The 18,165-nt window shown below is 45.4% G+C and overlaps 1 protein-coding gene across 3 annotated transcripts in view; it reads left to right on the top strand.

Annotated features, from left to right (window-relative positions):
* Positions 1-18,165, top strand: part of LOC138521882 (E3 ubiquitin-protein ligase TRIM39-like) — a 204,988-nt gene that overhangs the window by 90,574 nt on the left and 96,249 nt on the right. For all 3 annotated transcript variants that reach the window (XR_011283151.1, XM_069635043.1, XM_069635044.1), the window contains 3 exons: positions 2,423-2,535; positions 10,024-10,044; positions 10,142-10,168. Coding sequence is in view for 2 of the 3 variants with exons in the window: in XM_069635043.1 (XP_069491144.1) it covers positions 2,423-2,535; positions 10,024-10,044; positions 10,142-10,168 (161 nt within the window). In the remaining variant the exon portion in view is untranslated. The remainder of the gene's footprint in view (positions 1-2,422; positions 2,536-10,023; positions 10,045-10,141; positions 10,169-18,165) is intronic.

The raw sequence follows: 18,165 nt of genomic DNA, 5'->3' as shown, positions 1-18,165 counted from the left end.
CTGATGGTTCTTAGCGCTATATAAATGCGAAAATATTATTAACATACTCTGTTGCACTATCTTCGCTAGCAAATAGTTTCACGCCCTAATAAATAAAATGAATATTTTTAATAAAGATCGGCTGGTGAGACTAATTTATGTTTTTTAATTAGTGTCAAAAATTGCATAGTTAACAGTTAACGTTAGCAGTCTCCTGGACTTTTTCCAGTAAGTCTGCCCATCTTGACTTTAGCTCCCCATTTACTTTCTTTAAAAGACGAACATGACCTTTTACATAGTTACATCCCCCCTTCTTTTACACTTATAGGGGATACAGACTTTCTTCATGGATGCTACACCCTCCAAATAATTCATCTACCTCCTACTTATATTGAACACACGGTAGGCCTGTTTTTTATTCGTCTTGGAATTGATAGGTTTTTACACCTGGGTATAATTCACTAAAATGATGTTCCTCTTTAACTATGCAATTTTTGACACTAATGGGATAATCATCCACATATATAAGAACATTTTGAATCTGTTATATTCAGGCAGATGTTGAGAATGTTGGTTCTAGCTTCTAACAATATTGAGCTATTGCTTGTACATCATCCACCATGTTGTTTGACTAAGCAATTTTTGTCTTTGACACATTAAGTCTGATTACCATGTATTCTGACAATATTGTTTTTTTATATATTTCTTTAGAAAACTTCTTTGATTATTGCATGAACTATTACAGCCCCTGATGAAGAGAACATTATCTCGAAACGCGTTGGGCATATGCTTATGAAAAATAAATCTTTGTTGGAAAACTAATCTACTTTCGAATTGTACCTAAAGCATTTTTTAATTACTGTTTGCCTGAAAACCTATGTTTCTGAATACTATGTACGTACATAGATTGTAATTCTTTGACAAAATTTACATTGATTTCCCGATTTAGGAATATAATTACCTTGAGCTTGTTTAAGCCATCATTAGAGTGCAGGGGACGGGATTTCCCTAAGTGGGTACTTTTTCTTGTCCTTTTGTATATGTACAACCCATATGCCAGGGTTGTTATCTTTCTCCCCTGCACCTTGAACCAACTTAAGAACAACTCTATTTTCATAATAGAGGATCACATATCACTAATTATCTTTTTTAAGATTCTGACTGCTAGGTGTTTACCTTCCAGTTTATCTATCCAAAATACTACCATGTTCTACCCACTTTTGTAATTCCTTAAGAAGGAATGAAGCAAAAAGCTTCCCAGTAGAGTCCACCATAGACAGTAGTCGGTAGTTACCAGGGTCCAGGGGAGAGCCTTTTTTTAGTATTGGAACAAGAATTGCAGTTTGCCATGAGATCGGAATTGTGCCTTCAGCTAGGACCTTATCAAATAATATTTCAAGTATGGAGCACCAAAAATGAGGATTATGCTGCAGGACCAGATTATCCAAGCCATTGGGTCCAGGAGCCCGAGAAGATTGTAAACTCATAATTTTCATATATATGTCCTCCTCGGTAATCTTAAATACCAGACTGTTTAAACTCTATCTGAGAAGGCAATGGCCCCTGGGGGAAGAAATTACGTTGAGCCAGGAACACCACCCACTCATGCTTATTAATGGGGTTAATCATAGATTGTTTAATGCATCCCTTTGCTTCACCCAAGATGGCCCAAATGCTACGCGCGTCACCATTGCACAAAATAGTCGCTATTTGTTGCCAGGCCGGCAGAATGTAGAGAGTCCGAGCCCACCCTGTCCTCCCCAGGGGTTTGTCATTCAAAATGTATCAGAATATAGAGATTCCCGAGCCCACCCTCTCCTCCCTTGGGGTCTCTCATTCAAAATGTATCAGAATGTGGATATCCCTGAGCCCACCCTCTCCTCCCCAGGGGTCTCTCATTCAGTGTAGAGATTCCGCAGCCCACCCTCTCCTCACCGGGGGTCTCCCAGTCAGAATGTAGAGATTTCCGAGCCCACCCTCTCCCCCCCCAGGGGTCTCTCATTCAAAATGTATCAGAATGTCGAGATTCCTGAGCCCACCTTCTCCTCCCCAGGGGTCTCTCATTCAGAGTGTAGAGATTCCCCAGCCCACCCTCTCCTCCCCAGGGGTCTCCCAGTCAGAATGTAGAGATTCCCCAGCCCACACTCTGCTCTCCGGGGGTCTCTCATTCAGAATGTGCCTCCCAGTAGTGGCTCCTTTGCCCTTCCTCACTCCCCTGCTGGTCTCCTGTTTCTCATTTATCACACGTGTGGTGCTGTCTACCCCTCTGTTTTATAGGGGATGTGCCTCCCCCCCCTTCCGCGCCTGTTGAGTCAGAGCCTTCCTTTCCCATCTTTAGGAATGGCGTCTTTTTCCTCCCCCTTATCTCACTGTTTAGACCCCCTTACTCTTACTTGTCACTGGAGGCCGAGGGTTATATACAGCATCTTTCTATAATTCTCAGGTGCAGTGAAGTGAAGGCTCTGAAGCCCCAGGAAGATGCCGCTGGAATGGAGACAACGCTGCAGAGCACCACGCGACATGCCCACCTGCAGGAGAAGCTCACGGAATTAAAAGGTAGATATGAGTCCAGGCCCACCCAAGAGGTGATGCTGATCGGGAAGGCTTTCCAACCATCTCAACGCACTTATTTAATTGAAATACATGTAAATATGCACAGCTCAATGAAAAACAAATATGTCGTATTCTTGTATATTGTATTGTTTTATTTGTTTTATTTGTATTGCGCACCAGACTCACAGGTAGCAGGGCGCAGAGCATAAGATAATTCAAAGCTTAGTTACATAGAAAACATACAGAAATAACCAGTTAAACACAAAAGATGAATGTGGTACGCAAGTGAGAGTGACATAGGGAGATGCAATGTACGGAAAACATACAAATAAATCATAGTAGCCTTAGTAACATGAGGAGAAAAACTGTACAGTTTGAAGGCAGGTATTTACAAGTATTTACAGTCAGTATTGGCAGTCAAGGTGTAATACAGTGGCAAGTAGCAACTATAGGTCTGAGTCTTTAAGCCATTCAATAGTATTCTTGCGGAAATTGTGGAAGAACTGGTCGACTCTTAGTGTCGGTGGTAGTGAGTTCCACAATTTAGCAGTCTTGACTGGGTAGCTACAGCCCCCGATTCTAGATAACTTAAATCTAGGAACTGTCAGGTAGTTGGTATTGGATAGTCTAGTGGTCCTAGTTGAAGCCATCTTGTTGAATCTTTCCGACAGGTAGCTAGGTGCAGCATTGTTTAAACATTTGTGGGTTAGGGTCGCAATTTTCGGCTTAATTTTGTCATGTGTGGAGAGCCAGTTATATGCTCTTCGGGTCGTGGAGATGTGTTCTCGCTTGGCAATACCTAATGCGGCTCTAAGAGCATTATTTTGCAGGGTCTGGATTTTTTTAATGATTTGTTTATTAGCACCTATGAATAACGCATTGCAATAATCCAATTTTGATAAAATAAGAGCTCGGGCCAAGGTGATGCAACTGCTATTAGATAGAAAAGGTTTGCTGGCTCTAATCAATTTGCACGTGTAGGCTGTGGACGAGGCCACCGCGTTAACTTGCTTGTTGAGAGATAAGGTCGAGTCTAGGTAAAATCCTAAAGTCTTTACCTCCCTGGCCACAGAGATAATATTGTTATCAATATTGAAGGTGGAGTAGTTGGAACTTAATTTATTGAGGGATGCAGTAGTGCCCAGGATGATGATCTCAGTCTTGTCGTCATTGAGGCATAGACCGTGGGTAGCCATCCATGCCTGGATGACGAGATATATCCTGTTCACCAAAGCCAAATCCTTGTCGTAATCACCAGAAAGAGGTAAGAGGATCTGGGTGTCATCTGCATAGTTAGTGTAGGTGACACCCAGATGATCCAGATCATCAACAAGGGGCTTGGTGAAGATATTGTAGAGAGTAGGTGAGACGCATGATCCCTGAGGCACTCCACAAGTGATAGGGATTGGGTCAGCGGCTGCAGTTGTTGAGAAGACTCTCATAGTCCGGTTACTAAGAAAGGATTGTAACCAGACTATAGCTTCCGCTGAGAAATGGGCGGCAGTGTCAAGGTGACTGCAAAGGACTCCATGGTCGACTAAGTCAAATACTGCGGAAAGATCCAATAGGAGAAGGAGGACGGGAGCCCCCTTATCTCTGAGTTCGTCAATCTGTGCCTTTAAGTCTAGTAATGCTATTTCGGTTCCATGCTGTGGCCGGAATCCAGACTGCCGTAAGACTAATAAGGAATTAGATTCCAAATGTTTGTGAATTTGTGAGTAAGCCATTTTATCTAATATTTTCAGCAGGAATGGCACAGTGGTGATGGGTCGGTAGTTAGTAGGGATATTTGGGTCCAATGTCTGTTTTTTTAGAAGTGGGAGCACCCACGATTCCTTGAGGTTAGCTGGAATTTTACCAGTAACGAATGAAGCGTTGATCAGTTTAGTGATGAACGGGGCCAAGTCTCTAGCGGCATCCTTTATGAGTTGTGCCGGGCAATGATTTCCCTTACAATTGGAGGGTTTGAGTGATAAGATAATATTTACTGTATCAAATGTAGTAACTTTGGAGAACTTGAAACGAGGGGGGTGGTCAAGGCTGTTAGGTGGGGTATCAGCCGTGGGGGGAGATGTCCTGATTAATGACTCTTTTTTTCTTGACAATTTTCGTTTGTAAAGTCATCACTTTATTGTTTAGTGCGTGCTGTATATCCGAGCACCAAGGTTTATCTTTTGTACAATTATCCCGTGTGGGGATTGGGGTTTCAAGCTCTTTAAAGTATAGCAAAGAGTTCCTTCGTGTTTAACTTAGCCTGGGCTATTCTAGAATTGTAAACTTCACGCTTTGCTTGGAGTATTTCCTTTTTATAGAGAGCCGATATAGTATGGAGGTTAGTTTTATTTTCCTCAGATGGAAGTAGTCTCCAGGTTACCTCGCATTGCCTATTATTTTTCCGCAGAGTTTTCAGGTGTGGAGTGTACCAAGAATTCAAGTGTGCCTTGGGTTTACTTTGTTTTGTTTTTAAAGGTGCTATGGAGTCTAGGGAGGCGGACATAATTTGATTAAATTCTTTAACTAGGACATCCGGATCCATATGATCTGGGAGAGCATTGAGTGTAGGGAGAATCAGAGGGAGCAGGTTGTCAACTGTAATATTCTTTTTACTCCTAGTTAGAGTGGGAGGGGGAAGAGCAGGCATAGTAACAGGTCTTTCCGTACCTAGGGAGAAGGAGATCATGTAGTGGTCAGTCCAGATCTGGGGAGATATAGAGGATATTGTAGTCTTGCCATTGTGGTCTGCCACCCAATCTAGAGTACGGCCTTTGATATGGGTGGGGTCAAGCACTCTTTGAGTGAATCCTAGTTCAGTTAAGGTATTTGTCACACTGGCTGCCTTGGGGTCATTGAGGCCTAGATTCATATCTCCTAGTATTAGTACCTGAGAGGCATTTTTAAGGTTATTAGACACAATGTTAGAAATGTCTTCCTCAAAGGTACTAATATGGGCTGGGGGTCTGTACACCAGGTGAATCGTGAGAGTTTGGGTTTTATTAATAGTAAGTTTGGCTGTAAGGAGTTCACATGATTTGATTCGGTCAGAGTTATTAATCTGATAGGTAGATCCGCTTTGGTAATGAGGGCAATGCCTCCTCCTCGTGAGTCATTTCTATCGGCTCTAAGGATAGTGTAACCATTAGGTATAGCTAAGGAGAGAGCTGGGCCTGCCGCCGCATGTAGCCAAGATTCAGTAATTGCCAAAATGTCAAGGTTTTCAGATTGGATGATGTCCGCTGTCTCTGGGGCATGAGCTACCAGAGACCTAGCATTTAGCAGTGCACCTTTAAGGCAGTGGTTGGTAAGTGTTAAGGCTGGTAGGGCTTTAGGCTTTTGGGTCTTCGGTGTAGTATGGTTGAAGGAGTTATATGCAGAATGTGTCTTTCTAAGATCTACTTTTGTGGGATTAGAGGCTTCTAGTTGGGGATTCACCTTTTATTGGGGCAGGTAAGGGTTCTGGTTAAAGGTTCAAATTATTTTTGAAAGCCTTGAGCGGAGTCTATTATTTCTATCATGCGTGTTGCATGGGTAAGAGTTTAGTGTAAGTGGAGGTAAGGGCTCCATATTTGGTTTGGCTAATTGTATAGAATAGTTTGGAATTTTTGGGTGGGTATTGAGTTGAGTAGTGCTACCATTAGGGATGGTATAGGCGAGATGTGCTAGGGGAGTAATGGATTTATTCGATGGACATGTTTTTAACAAGGGCAGTAGATACATTAGAATGAGCATTTTAAGTATGGGAAGAGCACTGAGTAAGGGCAGTAAAGGTCTGAGATTCAGCAGGTAGTAGTCGGACTGAGTCAACACCCTGAATAAATTGGGGCTACCCTTGTATCTTGTGTAGTAGGCTGAGCAGGTGGGTAGGGTTCCTGGCCAGGCACGTTTACAGAAGAGTGCTGGCTCTATGAGCTTATGAGAGTGGATCTACCACTCTCATAAGCTTATGAGAGTGGTACTTGAATAGCGCACAGGTAGATAGCAACCAATGGAGAACGTCACAATGTATGAGTCCAGGTGAGGCTGGCTATTTGGTGTCGAGAGCCGCATACCCTGAATGCTATTACCTGGTGGACCGAGTGTTTAGAGAAATGCCTTATATGGCAAAGTCTTCGGTTTTTTCGTAAATTGCAGGCATAACCGTGCTGTGTGGTTGTGGTTTAGGATCGTGTGCCACAGTGCTTGCGCATAATGGGAGATTTCCTGTTTTTTTGCTTTTGGGCATGTATTTATTTCCAGTCTTGCCAGGGTGTGGCATCTGGAATTGCTCTGGCTTCCTAATGTGACCAGTTCCTTGGCTGGGTACAGGTGTGGCTGGGTTACCACAGCCTTGTATGTAATAAAGGCGATTTTAAAGATTATTTGGGCTGTTAGAAAGGTTGGGGGAAATGCGGTCAAACTGTTTGATGCCGATGATTCGTGTGGTGTGAGGGTTGAGGGGAAAGGTCAGAGCAGAGTAGGTTTCCACTTCCAGTTGGCCTAGAACTGGGGAATACTGGAGGCCTGAAACCCGAGGCTGGCCAGAAAGATTTGATTTTGTGCAGTCCTGCTAGTAGCTACCAAGCCGTCTGGGCATTTTTCTCACTTGGGAATAGCTTCGGCATTAACTCTTCGATGTCCATGCCAGCTACTCATGATTGGATGAGTGGTTGATTGGATGAGTGTTTGATTGGTGGGGTTCCCAAGAAGCAAAAACCATGTTTTTATTGTGGGGTCGATTATAAGAAATGAACCGGTCATCCATGACTGCATGAAAAACTAAATGCATATACATTTCACTGATAATGCACTCGTTGACTTGTACATAAAACTCATCAAATCTAGCAAAATATATAGTGGTGTGAAAAAAGATGAATTGGAAAATTAAATTATAAATAGTTAAAATAACTCCTAAAAAGGATAAATGGAAGGACTGACACAAATCATCATTAAAGAAGGGGAGGGAGAGAAGTTAGAAGGGGACAATAAAAGGCTAACCAGTCTTTTACCATTTTACTTCAGAGAAGGGAGGAATACAACTTTAAAATAAATTATAATGCAGAAAAATAAACCAAAAGGTTGTTGATATTAAAAGTAGACATGCCAAAGGCCTTTTTCCATTAAGAAAAATGTGTTGTGAAAATAAAGAGTTTTTATTTTGGTCAGAAGTATTGCGTTGAAAAGACCGATCCGGTAGAATATGTGTGGCTTGGACCCTCCCCTTCCTGCAGTGGAAACTGAGCGGTTCTGCAGTCGCGGCTGCAAGGGCTGTTGTCGCCCTATACCATGTGTTGGAGGTCGTAATGACGGATGTACATATGTTGATAGTGTACGGTTAGTAGTTTTGCTTCCCTGTGATTTTCATTGATAAGAGTTGGTTGAAGGCTTAATAAATAGTAGTGCATTTGTATACATTCTGTGCCTAATTGAACCCATCACCACCCACACTCTCCCAAGTCTAAGCCTTACTGCCCAGTCACACTACCTTGATAGAGTTTGGCTAGACATTAGTGTCGTCCTGTTCACCAGAATAGGGGGGCCTCTCAGAATCTATCCATAGGGCTGATTCTGAATATCTTATCTTTACCACCTCAGTAGACCATGTTTCCTGATTAGAGAACCCCAAAAGGCCAATAAAGACATTATTTATATCCTGAGAGCGGTGCATCAGGGACCCCTTGGCCTCTGAATAGTTTGAATACAGGTCTGACCGTACTAGTGACACAACAGTCTGGCCAACATTGTCTCAGGCATATCGGCTTCCCAGACTTCTGGACCTGGACCGGCTCAGATAATAATTTAGCCTCACGGTCGGCTAGAGCCTGAAACTTGGCAACACCTTTAGGGCTTGTGGTGTTGGGGTAATAGGGTATGTTTGTTCCAATGCATGAAGTTACTCTCCCAATGCAGTCAATTGCAATCGTTCAGATTTGAGAGATGCACAGGTAGGGGGTAATGCAATACCTCGGGGGTCACTTTTAAATCCCCCCAAAGTATTGGTTGCAAGGACAGTGAGCCAGTATTGGGTTCAAAATAGGAGGTCCTTTTATCAGATATAGTGGCATGATCTGCCTGATCCAATAAAGAGGCTCCATTATCCCTGATCTTAATGCCCTTTTCCCTGGTCCTTTACTGTGTGCTGAGAATGTTAAGCTCTGAGAAAGTGAGATCTGTGGGTGTGTGACCTCCCCTATGGGGTGCCGGGGAGGAAAAGCCAAAACATGACAATTGACACCCAAGGTGGTGGGGGTGCAGTGGTGGTAGCTGGAGGGGAGGCATTAGGGAAGGGCAGGGAGTGGGGGTGCAGTGGTGGGAGCTGGAGGGGAGGCATTAGGGGAAGGGCAGGGAGTGGGGGTGCAGTGATGGGAGCTGGATGGAAGCAATGGGGGAACGGGAGGGAGTGGGGGTGCAGTGGTGGGAGCTGGAGGGGAGGCATTAGAGGAAGGGCAGGGAGTGGGGGTGCAGTGGTGGTAGCTGGAGGGGAGGAATTAGGGAAGGGCAGGGAGTGGGGGTGCAGTGGTGGGAGCTGGAGGGAAGGCATCGGGGAAGGGCAGGGAGTGGGTGGGTGCAGTGGTGAGAGCTGGAGGGGAGGCATTGGGGGAAGGGCAGGGAGTGGGGGTGCAGTGGTGGGAGCTGGAGGGGAGGCATTAGGGGAAGGGCAGGGAGTGGGGTGCAGTGGTGGGAGCTGGAGGGGAGGCATTAGGGGAAGGGCCGGGAGTGGGGGTGCAGTGGTGGGAGCTGGAGAGGAGGCATTAGGGGAAGGACAGGGAGTGGGGGTGCAGTGGTGGGAGCTGGAGGGGAGGCATTAGGGGAAGGGCAGGGAGTGGGGTGCAGTGGTGGGAGCTGGAGGGGAGGCATTAGGGGAAGGGCCGGGAGTGGGGGTGCAGTGGTGGGAGCTGGAGAGGAGGCATTAGGGGAAGGACAGGGAGTGGGGGTGCAGTGGTGGGAGCTGGAGGGGAGGCATTAGGGGAAGGGCAGGGAGTGGGGTGCAGTGGTGGGAGCTGGAGGGGAGGAATTAGGGAAGGGCAGGGAGTGGGGGTGCAGTGGTGGGAGCTGGAGGGAAGGCATCAGGGAAGGGCAGGGGGTGGGTGCAGTGGTGAGAGCTGGAGGGGAGGCATTGGGGGAAGGGCAGGGAGTGGGGGTGCAGTGTTGGGAGCTGGGGGGAGGCATTAGGGGAAGGGCCTGGAGTGGGGGTGCAGTGGTGGGAGCTAGAGGGGAGGCATTAGGGGAAGGGCAGGGAGTGGGGTGCAGTGGTGGGAGCTGGAGGGGAGGCATTAGGGAAGGGCAGGGAGTGGGGGTACAGTGGTGGGAGCTGGAGGGGAGGCATTAGGGAAGGGCAGGGAGTGGGGGTGCAGTGGTGGGAGATGGAGGGGACGCATTATGGGAAGGGCAGGGAGTGGGGGTGCAGTGGTGGGAGCTGGAGGGGAGGCATTGGGGGAAGGGCAGGGAGTGCTGGGTTATGTTTTACAGTAGAAAAGTTTGGGATCTAATACATCACTTGTTTTTCTTTTACTACAGAAACATTTCCTGCAGAAATGGGTACGTTTAATTAATGGTAATAAATATATTTAACATACTTCAATGCCTCGCTGGTTTGTCTGATTTCACAAACCCTAAATGTTTTTCTTGCTTTCAGATTGGAGATACATGACATCCTGTGAACGTGAGTACTTGTGATTTACAAATTCCAAACCCTAACTCTCCATGGGGCCTCCTGGATCTCAGGGGTCATCGTGAGGTGAGGCAGCTTGAGCCCCCTGCAGCGACAATCGGTCATAGGAAAGGAACATGAGTCACAGAGAGTCACCAGTAGGTGAGACGGCATGAGTCCCCTGCAGTGACACTGTCATAGGAAAGGAACATGAGTCACAGAGAGTCACTAGTAGGTGAGACGGCATGAGTCCTCTGCAGCGGCACTTGGGACTGATTCTGAGCCTGTGCTAAATGCCACATAGTAACACGTCATTCCCTCCTCCAAATCCTCCCACCTGCATTCTGAGGGTGATGGGAAGAGTGGAGGAGAGATGTTGTGCAGCATCCAAGAAAAAACATGTAAAATATGTGCAGGTGGAGCGCTGCCGGGTTACTGTGCGCAGAGCACCTCTGGCCAAAATGCAAAAAGAAAAGACATATTTCTACAGTACAGAAAGTGTCGGCGAGCTTGAAGAGTCTCGGCAGCACTTTCTGTAACGCAGAAAATGTGGCGCTGGCAGCTTGAAAAGAAAACTTATTTCAGACAGTCAGAATGTTTTATGGAAAAGCTAACACTTTGTAAGGAATGCCGCCTCTTTTCATAACTAACAACACCTCCAGGGTGCTGTTAATTAACGCCTCTTCAGGCTGGTGCAGAAAGTGTGCTCTAAACTTCAGAATACAGTCCTTGCCAGCCCCTTACACATGAGGTGGTTGGCAAGGCTAGGCTGTAAATCCCGGCTTTGCATGAGTGGCAGACTTGATATATTGCCGCCACTCTCGGACACAGCACTTTTCCATTTTAACATGCACCTCTGAATCAGGCCTAGAGACACATCACTTTTCCATTTTAACATGCACCTCTGAATCAGGCCTAGAGACACAGCACTTTTCCATTTTAACATGCACCTCTGAATCAGGCCTAGAGACACATCACTTTTCCATTTTAACATGCATCTCTGAATCAGGCCTAGAGTGACAGCACTTTTCCATTTTAACATGCACCTCCTGAATCAGGCCCACGTCTGCAGTGCAACTCGCAGGAAAGCGATGCTGCGGTTGATTAAGGCCTCTGCACGGCAAGTGGCTTGTGAATATAATTCAAGATCGCTTATCAAGCAAACGGCCTTGATATTACCTGGATTCCAACTCACCCTTGGTTTATAGTTATGTTGCTGATTAGGGTCACTATCATGAACCGGCTCAGTGTAATTTATATAGGAGAGGAGGGGAAAGTGGTCACTTTCTGTTCTTGTTAAGACCTTCATATTTGGGTACATGTTGATGTTTGCAAAGACATACTCGATAGTCGATGCACTATTGTCAGTCACTCTGGTATATTACTCCGGTGAAACGCCTGGGCAAAGACCGTCTAGCATGATAAAGCCTCAGGAGTAAATCATAAAAGTTGATGATTAATAGATAAGTTGTATGGCCACACTTCGGGGCCCAATTAATAATAGCAGCAAGCACTTAGTCGCCTGAAGTGCTGATCTTGGTGATTTGGTAAGAATTATCAACACTAATGATCAATGCTCCTTTTGGTTGCCCTTGAATCCCCTTGTGGCCATAGTTTGAATGCAATGGCAGCTGCCAATTTCCACGTTATCCTGGAGCCAGGTTTCCTGTAATGCCACTACACAGAAATTGGGGATGTTCTCTAATAAACCATCAGGTTCAGTGTAGTGGGAGAAGCCTTGGGTGTTCCAGGACAAAATGGTAAAAGTGTGGCTAGGATCTACATGGATTTTGTGGTTGTAGAATTGAAGGTAACCACTGTCAGCTGGTAGCAGCCAACCCTTCTTTCTCTTCTAAGGGAGAATGAACACCAACATGGCTTAACCAAAGAGCATCAATGGCGACAGTAACAGCCTTGCCTTGTGAGCTGGGAGATAGTTTTGATCAATTAAGGTTGACTCTCATAGGTTGGATGTAGAGGGTCTAGTTGAAAGCAAAGGAACAGGTCTACTAGATTACAGTACCCCCCTAACTAGATGCAGCCCAAACTTTCTAGATGGAGCTTTAACAATAGAACAGTCATAACCTAATTTTCCCAAATTAGCATCATGTGACGTGACACAATCTAGTCCAGCAGGATTGTGAAAATAAACTATCGCGCTAGCATAGTACAAGTCTTCTAGGAGGTCAACAATCACGATATCCTCCATTTGTAGGCACCGCAGAGGAATGATGTCATGGACTAAATGGCAGATGGTTGTTTGATTTGGATAATAGTCCCGACTAACATAAAAACGGCTCCTTACTTTGAGGGCCAAGCAGTCAGCGTCCGAATTAGAATGAGGTTGGTAGAGGTCCCTCTTCCCATTTACTGATTTAGCAAGACCATTTCCCTTCATGGACGGATAGTAGGTGGAGCCGTTAGGGTGCGTGTCTGAAGCAATGGCGTTAGATGTTATCCCATGATTGTCCTCTTGAAAAGGGTTTCCCAAAACTTCCAGAATGTGGGAATCTTCCGGTAATGTTTGGCAATTAATAGTCTCTGTAGTCTGTATAAATGAACCAGTGCTTTTAGGGTGAACAGGAGTTCCTGCTAATGCTGTCTTTATTTCTGGAGGCACCTCTAGTAGAAAGAGTATTGGACTCAGCAGCTGGAAGTCTTTTGATGTAGTTTTGTTTTTTAGTAGGATGTTAAGCGGAAACTTTGGTCTTATTTCCTTCTAATGGTAGAGTGTCATATGAGCCCTGGTCTTTGATCACAAGGGAAGTAACTCTGGAGCTGGAATTAATCAAGCCAGGCGGTGTTGCTCAGGCTGCATTGCCACTTAAATCAGCCTATTTATTTAGTATGAGCCATTTTCTTGTGCGCCTTCTTTTTGCTCTTTTTACCATTCTTTATTTATTTGTTAGCAGGTTCATTAGTGATTGAGCCCTCCTTTGACTCATTGTTGTCGATGATCACACAGTTATCCAATCTTAAGGACTGAGCGTAGTCGCCTCCCACATTAAACGATTGCAGGAGTCCTTGACAATGAGCTCCTGTGGAATTCACCGGCATTTACCAGGTGTAAATAGTAGGCGGAGTCTGTAGGAATCCATTGGTTTAATGCCAGCATGGAATTGTGTGCTGCTGGTGTTAAACCATGTGCTTTTTTGGGATGGAGCAAGGATATATGATTCTGTTATTCTGTTCAGTGCCCCAGTCTCCTGAAAACAAAAAGAAAATCCCAAACATTGGAAAAAAGACAGGATTTCATGTGTAATGCCTGTCTTTACACTTTTTCCCATCCAGGGTTTTGCAAAATGACCCACTGTCTTTCTTCCTTACTCTCTCTCTCTCTCTCTTTCATTCTCTTTATCATCCCTCTTTCCAACTTTTCCCTTGCTGCTTTTTCGTGATGTCCATATTCTCCCATCACTCGCTCTCATTTATCTGTTTCTCATCTATGCTTGTTTCTCCTGGTCTCTTTGTCTCTCATCTCTACTTGTTTCTGTCGGTCTCTCATCTCTGCTTGTTTCTCACTGTCCCTCTGTCTCTCCTCTCTGCTTGTTTCTCCTGTCTCTCATCTCTGCTTGTTTCTCCCGGTCTCTCTGTCTCTCATCTCTGCTTGCTTCTCCCGGTCTCTCTGTCTCTCATCTCTGCTTGCTTCTCCCGGTCTCTCTGTCTCTCATCTCTGCTCATTTCTCCCAGTCTCTCTGTCTCTCACCTCTAATTGTTTCTCCCTGTCTCTCATCTCTGCTTGTTTCTCCCGGTATCTCTGTCTCTCATCTCTGCTTGTTTCTCCCGGTCTCTCATCTCTGCTTGTTTCTCCCAGTTTCTCTGTCTCTCATCTCTACTTGTTTCTCCCTGTCTCTCATCACCGCTTGCTTCTCCCGGTCTCTCATCTCTGCTTTTTGCTCCCTGTCTCTCATCTCTGCTTGTTTCTCCCTGTCTCTCATCTCTGCTTGTTTCTCCCTGTCTGTCTCTCATCTCTACTTGTTTCTCTGTGTCTCTCATCTCTGCTTGTTTCTCCTGGTCTCTCTGTCTCTCATCTCTGCTTGTTTCTCCCGGTCTCTCATCTCTGCTTGTTTCTCCCGGTCTCTCATCTCTGCTTTTTGCTCCCTGTCTCTCATCTCTGCTTGTTTCTCCCTGTCTCTCATCTCTGCTTGTTTCTCCCTGTCTGTCTCTCATCTCTACTTGTTTCTCTGTGTCTCTCATCTCTGCTTGTTTCTCCTGGTCTCTCTGTCTCTCATCTCTGCTTGTTTCTCCCGGTCTCTCATCTCTGCTTGTTTCTCCCGGTCTCTCATCTCTGCTTGCTTCTCCCGGTCTCTCTGTCTCTCATCTCTGCGTTTTGCTCCCTGTCTCTAATCTGTGCTTGTTTCTCCCTGTCTCTCCTCTCTGCTTGTTTCTCCCTGTCTCTCCTCTCTGCTTGTTTCTCCCGGTCTCTGTGGCTCTCATCTCTGATTGTTTCTCCCGGTCTCTCATCTCTGCTTGTTTCTCCCGGTCTCTCTGTCTCTCATCTCTACGTGTTTCTCTCTGTCTCTCATCGCTGCTTGTTGCTCCCTGTATCCCCTGTGCCTCTTCCTCTTGTTCCTCCTATTACTTTGTTTATCCTACCTGCCTCTCTTTCCATTATGTCTGCTTCTTTCTCCCTGTGTCTGTCTCTCCTCTGCCTCTTCCCTGTCCCTCTCCTCTGTCTCTCCATCTCTCCTCTCCTGTCTTTTGATCTTGGTCCCCCTGTTACTACCTCTCTCATACCTGCCTCTCTCTCCTCTCTGCCTCTTGCTCATGTGCCTCCCATCTCTCTCTCTCTTTCCTATCTGCTTCTCTCTTCACTCTGCCTCCTTCTTCCTCTCTATCTTCGTTGCCTGCTGCTTTCTCTCTCTCTTCCACTCACTCTTTCTCTTCACATTGCCCTCTCACTCTCCCTACTCATCTGTGTCTTTGTACTCTGTCTCCTGCTGTTTCTCTCCCTGTTCTGATTATCTTTCTCTCTTCCCTGCCCAGTTTTCTCTCCCTCTCCTGTCTCTGCTTTTCTCTCTTGCTATGTTTTCTTTCTCTCTATCTCCTCCTGTCTCAACCATTTACATTTCAATATGCCTGTCTCTCTGCCCGTGTTTCTTTCTCTCACCCTATTATTATAATTATAATATAATCATTCTTGTCTCTATAGCTCCTCCTTGCCTGTTGCTCTCTTTATTTCATGCTATCTTTTTCTCTGCCTGCTTATCTTTCTTTTTGCTGTGTTTCTCTGTCTGCCTGTCTTTCTTGCTTGCTGTGTTTCTCTCTGCCTATCTTTCATTCTTGCTGTGTTTCGCTCCGCTTTTCCCTCTTTTCTTGCTGTATTTCTTTGTCTACCTTTCTTTCCTGTTCTTTCTCTCTGCCTTTCTTTTTTGCTATCTGTGCCTCTTCCCGCTTCTTGTCTTTGGTCATTGCTGTGTTTCCCTTGGCCTGCCTATCTTTCTTTCTTGCTTTATTTCTGTCTTTCTTTCTTGCTTGTTCTGTATCTCTTTGCCTACATTTATTTTTTGCTATATTTCCTCTGTTTGCTCCCTGTCTGTCTTTCTTTCTTGCTCTGTTTCTCACTGCCTCTCCCTTTCTTTATTGGTGTGTTCCCCTCTTTGCAGTTCTCCCTTTCTTTCTTGGTGTGTTTCCCTCTTTGCAGTTCTCCCTTTCTTTCCTGCTGTGTTTCTCTCTGCCTGTCTTTCATTATTGCTGTTTGTCTCTCTGCCTGTCTTTCATTATAGCTGTTTTTCTCTCTGCCTGTCTTTCATTATCGCTGTGTTTCTCCATGTCACATGTCTCCACTGTACCAGAAACAAATCGGTGCATACAAGAATGAAATTCAAAAGGCAAAGAAAAGACATTATGATGACAGAATCAACAATGCCACCAAAACACAAAAAGAAATGTTAGAAATGAGAAACCCACCAGGCTGTGATAACACCCCAACCCCCTCAGAAAAACTATGCAACGACCTGGCAGATCACTTCAAAAAAAAAAATCAACGACATCCGGCAAACCATACAAAAGCGACCAACCAACCACAACATACAACCCAACGAACCCAACTCAGAACCGCAACACAAACTCCGAAGCTTTCCTGAAATATCAGCAGAGGCATTCGCAATGCTGGTTAAACGAAGCAAGAAAGCGGGATCACCCATGGACCCATGTCCCCCAGACATCTACAAATCAATCCTCGCGCAAGGATCGCCAGCAGAACACTACAGAAACCTTCTAAATCTATCACTATCAACAGGGACTGTACCGAAGATCTTCAAATCAGCATACATCAAGCCACTCTTAAAAAACACAAGTGGTGACGCAGATGACCATTCCAACTACAGGCCGATCTCTAACATCCCCTACCCAGCGAAACTTCTAGAAACCTACATATATAATCTAACCCAAGAACACGTAGAAAAACACCACCTGCTGGACCAAGCTCAAATCGGTTTCAGACCAGCGAGAGGAACGGAAACAGCACTACTATCCATCTGGGACGACCTCAAAACTAACGCAGACTCAAACACTACTTCAGCCCTTATTCTGCTCGACCTCTCCGCAGCCTTCGACACAGTTAACCACGACACCCTGACCAAAAGACTAGAAAACATAGGCATAACAGACACAGCACTACGCTGGACCAAATCATTCCTAACAAACAGGACAGAAACCGTTTGGATCAAACCTTTCAAATCCACTCCACGAGTTAACGATTGTGGAGTACCACAAGGATCCTCACTATCTCCACTATATTTCAACATCTACCAGACTCCGGTCATCAGAATTTTCAAAAAATACAACATTACATGTTACAACTACGCAGATGACGCTCAGATCATCTACAAAATCAAAGACACCGATGCCGACCATTCAACCCTTACCGACTGTCTGAAAGAAGTCTTCGACTGGATGGATGCCAACAACCTGAAAATCAACCCAGGAAAGACAGAAATCATGATCGTATCCAAAGACCAAGAGAACGAAACCACCATCCCGTGGCCTACAGAAATGGGAAATGCACCAACACCATCGAAGGTAATAAAAAATCTGGGAGTCCTAATGGACAACAACCTAACCCTGGAGCCACAAATAAACGCAACAGTGAAAAAATGCTTTTTCCTCCTCCGAACGGCAAGAAGAATTCTACCTTTCCTCTCCTTTGCGCACAAAACACTCACTATCGCCGCCCTAATCATGCCGAAAGTAGACTATGCAAACAGCCTCTACCTCGGAATACCTGAATACCTCCTGAAGAAACTACAACGGATCCAAAATGCAGCAGCAAGACTACTCCTCAAACTATCCAGAAGAGATTGCATCACTCCAGCCCTAAAAACCCTACACTGGCTCCCAATTAAACATTGCATCACCTTCAAAACAATGTGCATAACGCACAGGGCAATCAGCGGACAAGGAGCAGAATTCCTTCAATAGAAAATAACAGTCTACAAACCAACGAGACCCCTCCGATCGAGCAACGAAATCCGCCTGGAACTCAAACCATACCTCAAGAAAAAACTTGAAGGCACCTCCTTCTACCACTTAGCCGCAAAAACAACAGCATCCCAAAGGAAATAAGAAACACTGAAGATCACCTAAAATTCAGGAAATCACTAAAAACCTGGCTCTGCAACACCACAGACTAAACCTGGAAAACGAAACTGGTAAAAAGGATAACTAAACCGAAAAGACACGTACACCCCTGACCGGGGAGAGCAAAGCCCATGGTAGCTGGACGGGTGACATCGGATAGACAGGAACACAGGCGGCACGCACGGAGACTGAGTCAACTAACACAGACAATCCCACCAACACCTTCGCCCACCCCTTAATTAATTACCGCCAGGTACCACATTGGTGTGGGATTACCAAGACACTGGCAATCTCCCCCACTAACTGAGAGGTTGTCATTGGCAGGCCCACTAGAGTCTAAATGGAGGATAAGGGGAGCTATCAGAGAGCATATTAGAGGCGGGGGCTAGAGGAGTATGGAACCTGCATGCCAGTCAGACCCAGATCAG

This window comes from Ambystoma mexicanum, chromosome 13, assembly GCF_040938575.1.
Source record: "Ambystoma mexicanum isolate Mex_15411 chromosome 13, UKY_AmexF1_1, whole genome shotgun sequence".
NCBI classification, from domain to species: Eukaryota; Metazoa; Chordata; class Amphibia; order Caudata; family Ambystomatidae; genus Ambystoma; species Ambystoma mexicanum.
This window is presented reverse-complemented; position numbering and strand designations above follow the sequence as displayed.